Source organism: Oxyura jamaicensis, chromosome 10, assembly GCF_011077185.1.
Source record: "Oxyura jamaicensis isolate SHBP4307 breed ruddy duck chromosome 10, BPBGC_Ojam_1.0, whole genome shotgun sequence".
NCBI classification, from domain to species: domain Eukaryota; kingdom Metazoa; phylum Chordata; class Aves; order Anseriformes; family Anatidae; genus Oxyura; species Oxyura jamaicensis.
In genome coordinates this window covers 20470423-20483351 of record NC_048902.1, presented here as the reverse complement: position 1 = coordinate 20483351, position 12929 = coordinate 20470423, and the positions used below count along the sequence as shown (strand labels likewise).

General features: G+C 57.7%; 1 protein-coding gene across 4 annotated transcripts in view; it reads right to left on the bottom strand.

Annotated features, from left to right (window-relative positions):
• CORO2B (coronin 2B) overlaps window positions 1-9702 on the bottom strand; it is a 22047-nt gene extending 12345 nt beyond the window's left edge. For 2 of the 4 annotated variants that reach the window (XM_035335977.1, XM_035335980.1), the window contains exons 1-2: window positions 9584-9702; window positions 2109-2309 (exon numbers count right to left, since the gene is read on the bottom strand). In XM_035335977.1, coding sequence (XP_035191868.1) covers window positions 2109-2309; window positions 9584-9634 — 252 coding nt within the window. In that variant the 5' untranslated portion in view covers window positions 9635-9702. Of the gene's footprint in view, window positions 1-2108; window positions 2310-2515; window positions 2523-4892; window positions 4900-9583 lie in introns of those variants that run through there. The other 2 variants (XM_035335979.1, XM_035335978.1) reach the window with 2 other exon arrangements.
• Between the last annotated feature and the right edge of the window lie 3227 nt (window positions 9703-12929).

The following is a 12929-nucleotide window of genomic DNA, read 5'->3' as shown; positions in this document are numbered from 1 at the left end:
AAAAAAAAAAAAAAAAGGAAAGATGGCAGCAAATCAAACCCCGAGCAGATCCGCGGTATCTAGGTTACCTTAATTACGTTCGGCTAAATATGGATGCCAATTAATTAGGTGGCTGCCGATTTCCAAGGAAAATTAGTTTACTCTTAATGAGCTAATCAGTTCCTATTTAAAAATAAATAAATAAATAATGAAATTATTAGGTTGTACAAAGGAGCGTGCAGCCACTTGGCATGGAGAGCCAAGGTCTGCTCCGACGGGGGCCGACGATCCCGTGCGAACAGGTTGCGAGCGGCACCGCGCTCCCTCTGCTCCCATCCCGCTGGGATTGCGCTCCGTTTGCCAGGAAAAAAAAAAAAAAATGGTGATTTTCTGGCAATCCCGGGTTTACAGCTCGGGATCTGGGGCCTCCAACAAGCAGGGTGTGCATGGGCGCATTCAGCACCCAGGGCTCGGTGCCTGCAACGCCGCAGCACGGGGCAGGGGGCAGAGATGCAGGCGGCGGCGCTCCGGCGGCTGAGGGAAAGCTCCTTGTTTGCAGAATATTAATAAGAGTCAAGCTGTGCGCTGCAATTAAAATGCTGATTATAATTTCTTCCATCTGTAGCCGATGCTACTCGAGAAGTTAAATAAAAATGCAGAAGGGGTGCGGACTTTACGCGGGGAGAAGCGGCCGCTCGCAACAGGGCGGCTTCTGCAGAGGCGGCTGGATTATTTCTGGGGGGTTAAAGCTGCACCAAGGAGAGATGCACAGAGCCGTGCGGACGTCCTGCAAAGAGCTGAGGGAAGCCTTCGCAGGGAAGAGAAAGCCCGATGCTGCAGGGGGAAGGAGTACGTGCTCCACATAGCACTAATGGCACCGAAGTGTGCTCGGTGCCTGTGTGCAGTGCTCCGGGCAGGTTCAGCTGCAAACCGACCCCCAGCACGGCACGGGACGTGGCTCCCCAGCATCAGCTGCTCGTGACGGGCTGCGGCTTGGTGATGAAGTCCTAAAAATAAATTCTGCTCGAGGTGGCTCCCGCTGCGGCACACAGAGCAAACGCCCGGCTAGAAAGGCTTCGGGGACCGTGACGTCCCCGGGGCCAGGCGTTCCCTTACCCCAGCCCTGAGGCAGGATGGAAATGGAAGAGATGGATCGGGTGTGGTTTAGTTCCTCCCTATCTTCCCCTCGCTGGCTCGCTCCATTTCACTGGGACGTCACAAATGGCATTTCTGGAGCTGCTGCGGATGAGTCACAGCCGGGACCTGGGCAGCCACAGGCTGTGCCGAGCTGTGCCGAGCTGTGCCGAGCTGTGCCGAGCTGTGCTGAGCTGTGCCGAGCTGTGCTGAGCTGTGCTGAGCTGTGCTGAGCTGTGCCAGCCGAGGATGTGGAGCTCATCTGGACCACGGTGGGCACAGCCCAGCTTTAGGGGGGCTGGAACGGGGATTTTGCAGTGGAAAACTTGGTGCAGAGCTGTGCGCTCACTCCCCGTCTGCCTGCAGCACCACATCTGATGGCTGGGCCATGGGGCTCAGGACCTGTGACCTGCTGGGCAGGATGGGGGCTCCTGGGGACCCCCAGCTTTCTGGCAGCTGTGCTGGTGTAAAACAGGGGTGGAAAACCTGTGCAGCCTCTGCTGCTGCATGAGGGCAGGTGGGGACGTGCCCAGCGCCCAGCCTGCCATCGGCCTGCGGGCATGGGCTCATGGAGAGGCCAAAGTCAGGAGAAGCTTTTTGGAACCAGAAGGGATGGAATGGGATGGGATGGGATGGGGATGGGGATGGGGATGGGATGGGATGGGATGGGATGGGGATGGGGATGGGGATGGGGATGGGATGGGATGGGATGGGATGGGGATGGGGATGGGGATGGGATGGGATGGGATGGGATGGGATGGGATGGGATGGGATGGGATGGGATGGGATGGGATGGGACAGAACAGAATATTTCCATTTGCAAAAGTTGTTGCCCTACAAAGACCGTGGGGTCCAAACCTTGCACGTTCTTCCTAAAGAATAAACCCAGCTCCCCAAGCCATCTTCCCAGCACAAGAACACCCTACTAAAGGAGAGCAGAGGGGGCCACGCTGCCCTGCAGTTGGGGCGCTCCGAGCGGGGACCGAGCCACTCACCTGCTCGAGCGGGATGACGAGGAAGGAGCCGCCGCCGGCGCTCTCGGTGACGATGGCGAGGAAGCGGGCGTTGACGGCGCAGAAGTGGTTGTCGTGGACGTTCTTGGTGATGGGGATGCCGTCAAAGCAGTGCTCCCGGCTCGCCACCTTCCCGTAGACGTTGCGGAACTTGGAGCTGCGGTACTGCGGGCGCCATGACATCTGCGGGGCAAACAGCGCGCTCAGCATCCTGCTCGCCCACCGCCAGCACGTCCCCCCCTCTGGGATTTTCCACCCCCAAGCCTGTTCAGGCAGGATGGGTCCTGCCTGAGGAAGCGTGGCAGGGCAGATCTGCAAGCACACCACCCCCAAAAAGGTACCAGCGGCGTCCCCGGTGCGAGATGCAACCCACAGGAGGCATTAAAAGCCTCGGTGCTGTTGCAGAATTTAAGCTGATGGCCCCTTCAGCATGCACTGCTTATCCAGAACACCCAGCACCACTACTTCATGTGCATATGACAAAGGAATTAAGGCTTTTAAGGCGATGACTTGGAAATGGATTAGTCTTAGCCGCATGAAAGCATGCACCGGTGCAGAATAAGAGCACTCAGACGGGGAGCGGGCATCAGATCGCGGCAGCACTGCGTCCAGCTGGCCCGGCTCTCTTTGCACAGGTCTCCCCTTGCAGCAGGGCACTGCTCGCGGGGGCTGCGCCGGCCCCTCCTGCTTCCCCACAGCAAGCCGAGCCCTCCGTGCACGCACAGAAATGAGGGCACTATTGCTTGTACTGACTACTTTGCTTTTTCTAAGTAAAAGGAAGGCTGTTTTCATCGTTTTCTGTCTTTCTTTTTTTTTTTTTAGAGCAGTCCTCATGGTAGCATTCGTGTTCCAGATAAAACCTATCAAGATTTAATGCACGTTGAGCGTGCAGAAGCGCATAAGCGTCCAGGCCACCTCAGAGCAACACAAGTACTCGGCTCTGTCCAAACCCTGCTAATTGCCTGCTGGAGGACTCTGCACAGCTCCTGTCCTCACAGCCATCGACAAAAACATCCAAGTGGGCACTCAAGCGCTGGGCCAGCTGCTGAGAGCGGCTCTCAGCAAGGGGCACCACCAGGGAAGCATCCCCGCGGGCTGCTCTGATGCCCAGGAACCCAGGGGCTTCTCCAAACCCAAGGCCACAGGCATATGGTCTGGAGCATCTCCCCAGGAGGAAAGAGTTTGTGTTCTTTGTACTGCAAACTGCTCCGTTTCCATCCCTGCCTCCTACGAGCAGCTCAGCAGCAGGCTCAGCTCCGGGTTCAGGGCACCGGCCAGAATCCCGAGCAGCAAATCTCTGCCTGCCCGTCCCGTGCATCGCAGGACCAACCCCACGAGGGATTCAGCCCCGACCTCAGCAGCAGAGCCCCGCTGTGCCGACGTCCCTCGCTGCACCCTGTGCCCAGCTGCAGCAAGCTGCCCGCCGGCAGGGCCGCATCCTGCTGTGCGGACCCCAGCCCCGGTGCTTTGCCCTGGTCCCACACCCAGGCATCACCCCGGGAGCCAAGAAGCATTTTGAGGTGGGTGCACGGACCCGGCTCCGCTGGGGGTGCCGGGTTTGCACCCCCTGTATCGGAGGCTGTCCTTGGGCCACAAGGAAAGAGGACGCAGATCCTTGAGGATTTAACCCGAAAGGAGAGCAGGCAGACTTTTTTTTTGGTTTTGGATGGAAACAATTCTGCTCTGAAAAATGCAGACTCACGTCCAACAAAGCGCTGCGAACCTTTGCCAAACCTACCCGAGCGGTCAGAGCGAGGCAGGGCAAGAAAAAGCCCCAACCGCAACCCAGGCTGCTTCTTTCAAGAGTTTCACTGCTTTTTGCATTTTCCTTTTGCTGAACAGATCGGTTTCCATTACGAAATTAAATTATTTATGAAGTTAAAAAAGCACGAAAATATCTTTTAATTTTTTTTTAAGCTCTCGATTTGCTCCCCTGTCCCTGGGTGAAGCTTTGCTCCCATTCCCGCTGCCCATGCCACTCTGCTCCAGACCTATTTAAAAAAAAAAAAAAAGCCCCAGATGTAGCAGAAGGGCCGTTCTCCCCATGCTTCCACACTAAATTCCAGGTGACTTGCAGCGTATCCCCACGCAGGAGGATGCCCCATGCGGAAAAAGCTCCCGATATTTTGTGCCTAACGAGTCGCTGCCAAACGAAGCATCGCGGCAAAACGAGCTCCGAGGAGGAGCCTGGAGAAATCCTTCACCCCTAACGCGGGGCCCTGCAGGCGAGCTGTGGCTGTGCCCTCCCCGCCGCCCGCCCCGGCAGCGGTGCTGCTCTGGGGATTTCAGCAGCTCTCCCTTTCTCTCCTCCCTTTGTTCTTTCACCAAAAGCTGGGCAAGCCTCCATCCCACCCCCGCCGCAGCGGAAGGAAGCAATAGGCTCGAGTGCGGGTTTGGCTGGAGAGATTCCCCAGGTTCTTTCCTTTGCCCTCCGTGAGCATTTCCTGCAAACAGCGGCCAGCGGCCCCGGGGCCGCCGGCAGCACGGAAACGCCAGCAGAATCTCGGGAAACGTCTGGGGGCTGCCCACAGCCCCCGTTTCCTGCAGATTTATTGTTCTGGCAGCCGGCAAGGCTTTCCCGGGGCAGGAATAGCTCGTGGTGCCACGGGGGAGATCCCGAGGTCCCCCCGCTGCTGGTGTGGGGACGTGGATGGATGGGAGAGAGCATCCAGGGGAAGCTGCCTCTGGCCTTGGTCCGTGGAGGTGCTCCTGGCGCTGGTGGGATCTGACCTTTGGGGGTCCCTGAACCCCTTCTTCAGGGAGCACACAGCCATGCAAGAGGATTTTCCTGCAGAAATAACTGGGCAAGATCTTCTGGCTAAGCAAAAAAGAGCTGGTTTCCCATCGCGCCGTCCCGTTTGGGTGTTTTTGTGAGCCACGCGTCAGTTCTGGACGGATGAAGACGCCGAGTCTTCACGCAGCCACCTGCTTTATTCTCCCATTTCACTCCAATATTTATTCCTCCGTTTGTTTTCCCCCCGGACACACACTCAGCCCTTCTCTGTGAGGCCCCTGTCTGCAGGTCTGTGCATTTCGTGGATGCCGCAGGGCAGAGGCAAAGCCCACCAAGGGCTTTTGGTCGCACGCCTCCTGCTGCAAGCACGGATGCTGAGAGTTTGCAAGTGGGGAAGTCAAAATGAGCGATTTCACCAGAAACAGCGTTTTACTACGGAAAACGGCTGCAAACAAGCGCAGGTTTCCAGCCGGCAGGAGGACAATCTCCTGCCCCATGGGCAGTGCAATCCAGCCGGGGAGGAAAGCAGCCCCTGCTGTGAAGGAATTCAGCTCGGTGGAGACAAAGGGGAGAGGAAACGCTGGAAAAACCTCGCAGGCACGCTGCTGTCCCACGCAGCCCCCGGCCCCTCTGCCCTCTGCTTCCTCCCAGGTCTTTGCTCAGGATCGTGCCTGCGGGGAGCGAAGCACCTCTGAGGTATGAGGAGAGGTGGCCACAGCACAGACACGCTGGCATCGGTGCCATCGGATGGGGAAATTCCCCCAAAACTTAGACCGAGACACGGCATTTGCTTCCTTCCCCCTGAATTTAAGCCCTTGCTTGATCTCATTTCAGGCAGCCGACGGGAGCGCTGCTGCCGGCTGCTCTCCAGGCGACGGAGGATGCTGGGAACCAGAAAAGCCCTGCTAAATTTAGCTCCCTCGTGCAGCGAGCCCCGGCCTTCCACCTGCGTGCTCGCAGTAAGCCGCGGGCAGCCCCAGAGCCCCCGCTCGGCTCCTGCTCAGCCCTGGCCACGAGCAAGCAGCTCCCGTCACCGTGCCGCTCAGAGCGAGGGGCACCATCAGCCGCCCTACAATGCTTAATTTTTATGAAACTTGCTCCCCGAGTTCTTCTCTACGTCCTGCTGATGCTAGCGGGCATTTTATTTTTCCATCACCTCGCTCCCGATGGCTCGGAGACATTTACAGAACCAGAACTATCGATTTATCGGAGCCATTTCCATCCATCCCCCGGAATCGCACCGATGCGCCGCCACTTCCAGCGCTCCCTGCAGCCCCGCGTTGTTCTCGGACCCCGGTAATTGCAAAGCTCCTCCGTTGTTTTAGGTTGAGCAGAGCTTACAAGAGAAATGAGAATGCGACGGAGCACTTTGAAGCGCGGCAATAAAATACATCACGTCCCCAACCACAACGCCCAGCGCCAACACTGAACCTCACGGAGCGGGCAGCCGCAGGGAAGTTCTCCTCTCTGCCCCAGCGTTTTTGGGTTGGTTGCAAGGTTTTACTTGTTTAAGTGCTTGAGGGGAAGAGCGTGTCCCCAAATCCCTCACTGGAAGTGGGAAATCTCTTTCACAGCAGGAGCTAGAGCAGAAAATGAACGTGCTGGGGAGCTCCGAGCAGCGACACGGAGCTGTTTAGGACTCAGGGCAGCGTTTGCGCCAGCCCAGCTCATTTTTTTCCCTGCAGCCACGGAGCTGCAATGAGGACAGCCTCCATCCCAGCTCTGCCTCCCAGGGGAGGCTGCCCAGGCCATGCTGGAGCAGATTTGGGGTGGTTTTAGCTCACGGTGCCCCCAGCAAAGAGGCGGCTCCTTGCTGCGCCACGGGAAACTGTTCCGCACATCCTTCCTCTGGCAAAAAGGATGTCATTGAAGATGCCTTTAGAAGAAAACCAGAGGAGAGCTGGCTCTTTTCAGGGCGTGTGTCAGCGCATCGTTTTTGTGCTGTTCTTCAAAGGCAGAGGAAAAGCAGAGGGTCAGGAAAGACACCCAGGGCAATATTGCGGGCAGGGAGCCCCACATTCGCAGCTTAGGGGGAAGCCTGCAACATCCCCTGGCACCTCTGCAGGCTCCCGTGAATTCCTCACCCTGACACTGCCCCACAGCCACAGCAGATACGTGCAGCAGACGAATGGGAGCATGAAATGTAGGTCGGTTAGCGAGAGATTTTCCATGCGGGGCGGTGCTGGATGAGGGCACGGACACCGGGGAGCTGTCGGTGGCTGCAACCCCTGCCAGCACACGGCCCTGGTGAGGGACAGGCAGGTTTTCCTCTCGGTCAGCATCATCTGGTCCTCGAACTGAGGATTTAAGGAGCTTCCCTGCCTCTCCCCCATGTATTCCAGGAGTGGTATCACATACGGCAGGGCTGGCAGGGGAGCAAGGGATGGCTGCAGCTGCCTGGGGGGCGAGGGGCGCAGGGGGCTCCCCAGGGTGCCAAGCCCAAAGGAATCCTGTGGCTGCAGGGGAGAGAATGCCAGGGTGGGAAACGAGCATTGATTCGGGTGCTGGTCCCAGGCCCCCCTCCAGTTTGATGGAAGAGAGCGGCTTCAGAAGCAGTTGCATTGAAAAGAAAAAAAAGAAAAAAAAAAAAAAAAAAAGGAAAAAAAATACACACAAAGAACTATTTTTCCCCCCTATTTTCCAGGCTTTTCTCTAGGAAGAAAAGCCATTCTGGAGGTGACGTGCCAGGGGTGCCCCCTCCAGCCCCACGTCAGCTGGCAGAGCGGATCCAAGCCGTGGGCCAGTGGCACACAAAACCCCTCGGTCACCCTGGGAACGGCAACCGCGGCTCGCCTGGGGCAAGGAAACAAGCAGCAAAGCCCAGCCCCTGCTTGGCCGCCTTTCTGATCTCCTGGCAGCTCCAGCCTTTGCCTACCAGCAGCAGCAGGACACAGCTCTTGTCTCAATGTGTTTATTTTTAAATGAATCTTTTCAAGCATCGGGAGTCTTGGCAACAGCAGCCGGGGAGGAGAGCTTGCGCAAAAGAGCCCCTGACGCTGCAATAGGCAGCCACCCAGCAAAGGGTGCCGTAAGCCCTTAAAAATCTCCACGTCCTCTATACAGCACTGCTTAATCAGCCTCCGTGGTGGGAGCTTTCAGGGAAACGAAGTTCTGCTTTCACCTGCAAGGAGCGGGGGCTGCGGGTGGGAAGGGGCCGGGGGGCTCGGTGCAGCCACGAGGGTTGGTGCAACGGCACGCAGCGTGTCCATGCGCTCAGAGAGGTTTTTGAAGGGAGAGCGCTGCTTTCAGCTCCCGAGAAAAACCTTTTCAGTCCCCAAGAAAATCATCGAAAAGGAATTGTGCTGGGAAAAAGAAAGCCTGGCAACCACCTTGCGCCTGGGAGTATCTGGGGCTTTCACGAGGGGCTCTGTGGCGCTCCAGGAGACGGTGCCTTTCCAAAAGCCCATTAGTGCCACTTTCCACGCCTCCTCCTGGTGCTCCTGTGTCCCCACTGTGCTCCCCAGGGGAAGGAGAGCAAACTGGGGGCTTGCCTTAAACCCAGCTACCGGGGAGAGCTCTGGCAGGAGAGGGCTCCCCGGGGGCTGCCTTCTCCCCCTGCTCTCCCAGGCAGCGCGGAGCCGCTGCCTGCACGTCCCCGGCAGTCACAGGGCAGGGTTGTTTTCCATCGGGAAGGTCAGCGGAGCTGGGGTTTGACATTTGGAGCATCGATCAGCCACTGCAGCAATGAAGTGCTACCAGGAAAAGAAAAGAGCTGCTTTCTGGCAGCTCTCAGCCAGGGAGATGGCTTCATTGCCAGGCAGCACGCAGCCACCGCGTCCCCGTCCCCTGCCCGGGGACACTGCTCACTGCTCTCACGTGGGGGGCAGGGAAGGCAATAGCAAAACTGCTCACTGGGGCTTAATTTGGAGGGGAAAGACCCCGTGTCAGCACCCAGGCACGTCAGTGTGTGCCTTTCTGGACACAGCCATTGTCCCCCTAGACCCTGTGGGTTGGGCACGACCCGGCCCTGGTCCCAGGAACAGTAAATTAGTGGTGGCAAATGGAAAAATAAAACATTAAAAAAGATGGTATTTTTGCTGTTGGGGAGGGGGAAATGCACAAGCAGGAGGAGCCTGGGCAGGATGCGGCTCAGGGCAGGGCAGGCACGGGCCCAGCCTCCTCTGGACCCGGAGGATGGGACCTGCTGGGTGCAGGAACAGCACGAGGGTAAAGCGTACAGGTGGGATCTGTGGTGCTGGAATCCTCTCCCTAAGGAAAAGCTTGAAATTAAGCAGCACTATTCCGATAAGATCCCCGGCATTGCCAAAATTAGTCATCAAACGCTGATTGTTCCATGCACATTAGATTAGAGCCCAACAAACGCCGGGTTTAATCTCTTCAGTGCTCCGATGCTGCTCAATTCAACCTTGAGCGCAGCTTTTGTTCACGTTAATGGCTTTCATGCTAACGAGGCTCAGCCAGATTTAAGGTTTAGGCACATCCCGTTCCTGGCTGCAGCAACACCTCCGCCACCGAGAGCAGCACGCGTCCACGGTGCTGCCCCACCACGGCCCAAAATCCGGGCGCAGGATCGCCGCAGAGCCACACTTGGACCGAGGCACGACTACAGCCCCTGTACGGTGTAAAATCAGCCGTGCTGGAGCGATGCCGAGCCTCGGGTGTAAATTAAATGATTTCTCTTTTGTGCCGAAGGCCCAGGGCTCGGTTTGGCCTCGCTGCGTCCGTCACAGCCTTATCCAAATGCCCCGCGCGGGACACTCACCAGGCTGCCGTGCTTGCTTCCCAGCACGCTAGACTTGTGGAGGTCTCTCATTGACTCGACAAGAGCTCTGTGCAGAGAGGGAAAGCAAAAACATTCAATTCACCATCCCCGGGGAGGGGGCGCAGACAAGCAAAAACACAAACCCTGCCCGCCCCTGGGGGCAGAGCCGGGGGGGCTTTGGGTGTCAGCAAGCATCCCGGATCCCCCCCCCCGCAGCTGCTCACCCATGGGCGAAGCCACCTTGCACGTGGCAGGATCTGGCCCCTTGCCCCCAGGGGGATGCTCTCGGGCAATTCGTGCCCAGCCCCACTAGTGCCAGTGCTGTGCTGTCCCCCGCGGGGCCGGCAGCCCCCCACCACCTTCGCGGAGATGCGCACGGTGCCGCCTACGCTCCCCTGGAGAACAAAGCGATCCCAGCACAAAGAGTTTCCATCCCTGCCACGTGCATGTGGCAGCCCGTAGGTGCACTCCCTGACTCACAGCCTGTCAAGGTGCTTGGTAACCTGCCCAAAAAGCCCTCTACAAAACCAGCTGCCCCTGCCCCGTGCCCCCGAGCCCTGCACCTGGGCATGCCCCTTAACGGGGAAAATGCAAACGGAGGAAGGTTTTGGGGTGAATGCGAAAATCCGGTGCAGCTGGTGCCAGAAAAGGCAGGTCTCACCAAGGGAAAAGCTGTTTAGTGTGCTGCCACGAAGCAAATTCCTAAAATTGTGCAATTTCAAAGGTCTTGGTCTTAAGATTTGGGCTGGGAGCGCTCAGCACAAGAAGCACTTGACCTCTGGATGAAGGGGCTGACAAGGCGGGTTGCGGGGAGGCCACAGCTGGCTGCTCGCCCCTCGGAGCAGCCCCCGGCAGCAGGATCCCACCGAGCCCCCACCAGGCCATTATCTGTGTCCCAAATCAGTAATAAATGTTCAAGGAAAGAGTCTCCTTTTTGGGAAGAAGCTGTCCCAGCCTGCTGCAGGCTCGTGCAGGTTTATCCCACTGAGGACAGGTCCCATTTTCCCTGTCCCCACACATTCACAGTCCATGGAGCAGGGGACAGCCCGCCGACCCACTCGTGACACTCTGGAGACCCCAAATCCTGCAGGAGCCAGCACAGCTCCTTGTTTCCTCCTCATGGACACATCTGGCTGACAGCCCAGGCACCTGCAGCGGCAGGGAGCAGCTGGGGGGGATTTAGCTCAGCGTCCAGCCTCAGGAAACACCTGGGGGCTCCCAGAAACACCGGGATAAATGCACCGAGCAGCGCCTCGAGGAAGAGCAGTCTCCTCTAAACCAGGCTCGCAGCAGCAGCTGTATCCACAGAGCACGCCTTGGCTTAATGTTGCATTAAAAAAAATAGATCTGGGGTTCGATGCTGAATTTGCAGCGCCCTTATTGCAGGGTTCTGCATTTGCTGTAGCCAAAGATGAGGTTATGGATGGAATTGCCTTGCAAAGCACGGGTGCCAGCGCCGATGTGGCCTGGCTGCCTCCCTCCCCGGTGGGCTGGCACCACGGGTACCGAGTTCCCGTGCACATCAGCACCCCCGTGCATATCCCCACACACATCGGCATCCACACATCCCATTTCTAGGTGCTGCGGTGATACCCGTGCTGGCGCAACGGGCAGGCAGAGGGGAGGCTGGGGAGGCTCATCTGACAAATATTAAGGATTTTTCCCATTAACGGGGTCTAAACAAAGGACAAAAGACAGATGACCATTTCTGAGGCGGTATCTGCCAGCTGAGGTTTTTCCAGTCTGGAAGGAAGTGCCTGGGTTTTCCCCTGAGTTCAACCTGTCAATGATTTCTCCTTCCCAGAGCCCGCTGGCTGCAGGGGAAGAGCCCCTCTGCCCCCCACGCTGGGGGAAACAAACCCCAGGCGAGGCCGGACCCCCCTGGCCGGGCTGTCACCTCCTGTCCCCGTCCCTCCTCGGGGCTGGATGAAGTTTGGTGCTGTTCACTCAATCCTGGATCCAGCCCTGCTGGTCCCCTTGGCACCCCGTCTTCCCCGAGGTCCCCACATCACAGGCGTGAGCCTGAGGATGCCACGGGGGGGACGACAAGACAAAGGGACACTCTGTGGGATGGGGTCAGCCCCATAGCGTTCTGGTGGCAATGGGGCTGCAAAACTTGGGGCACTTCAGGCGGTCCCCCCCACGTCCCAGACCACAAAAAGCATCGGAGCCGGGGCTCGCGGCAGCGGCTGCAGCTGCTTCCCTATCAGCAGGGGCCCCGTTTGGGGCTGTTTTTCCCCCAGGAAGCTTTCTGGGGGAGGCAAAACAAACCTCGCCGCGTCTCCCGGGCCCACGTGCTGAGAAGAAATGCAAGGCTCATGCTCGCCGATAAATCATGTAAACAAGCCCGCTTTTCCTCCCACTCTGTTTCCCAACTCCTTCCCACCCTGCGAAGCCAGCGGAAACATTTTGATGGAGAACAAAGGGCCTGGGGGGGGGCTGAGCTCCCGGCCAGCACCTCTGGGCCCCCGGAGCTGCCCCGGGTCACCCGCGCTGAGCATGGGATTTCGCCCTCCTTTTGCAGAGCTTGCAGCTTCTTGGAACAGCATTTCCTTTGGGCAAGAATATCGCACGCTCGTTTTCAGCTTGAGAGCTTTTTAAGAAACTCGGAGAGCCCGAAATCTCTTTTTCATGTGTTTAGATGAGCGGGTAGCAAAGCAGATTTCACACCGGCATCAGCAAACCATGCCACGCGTCCCCAGGAAGACGGAGGCAGGGGACTTGGTCACAACAGGCTTCCCAGATGGATTTAGGAAGAGTAAGCGGGGCTACCGATGTGCCAAGAGAAAGCCTCCGATGGGAGGACGCCAGAAATCCAACCCCCCTAAACTCACCAGCTTTTTATTATAGAGGCGAAGCCCCACACAGGGGTATGCAATAAGGGGAAGGGGGGAGAAGGGTGGCTGCTGGGTCCTGTGGGGTCTGGGAAGATGCTAAGGGGCTGGGGTGAAAAAAGGTCCACAGGGAGGACTGACATTCCCACATACGCAGCAGCCTGAAAAAAATCCCTGCTAAGCCCCAGCTTTGTATGGGAAATGAACCACAGAAACTTATTCATGAAGGGAAATGATGGTTTTCTAACGCAGGAAGATGCTGCGGCGGTGAGCAGGTCAGGCACGTCGCTGCCGCGTGGTGTTTCCTGCCTGAGGACACCGAAGGGTTCCCCACGCAGCCCCCCGGCTCCCCCCACGTCCCCGGGTATTTGTGCCGTGGCCCTGGACAGCTTGTAAAGCTGCAAGAGTTTGTCGGAAGTTTGTCCCAGCGAGGGGCCAGAAGTTCTCCAGAAGAGAAAAGGATTAAAAAGAAAAGAAAAGAAAAGAAAAGAAAAGAAAAGAAAAGAAAAGAA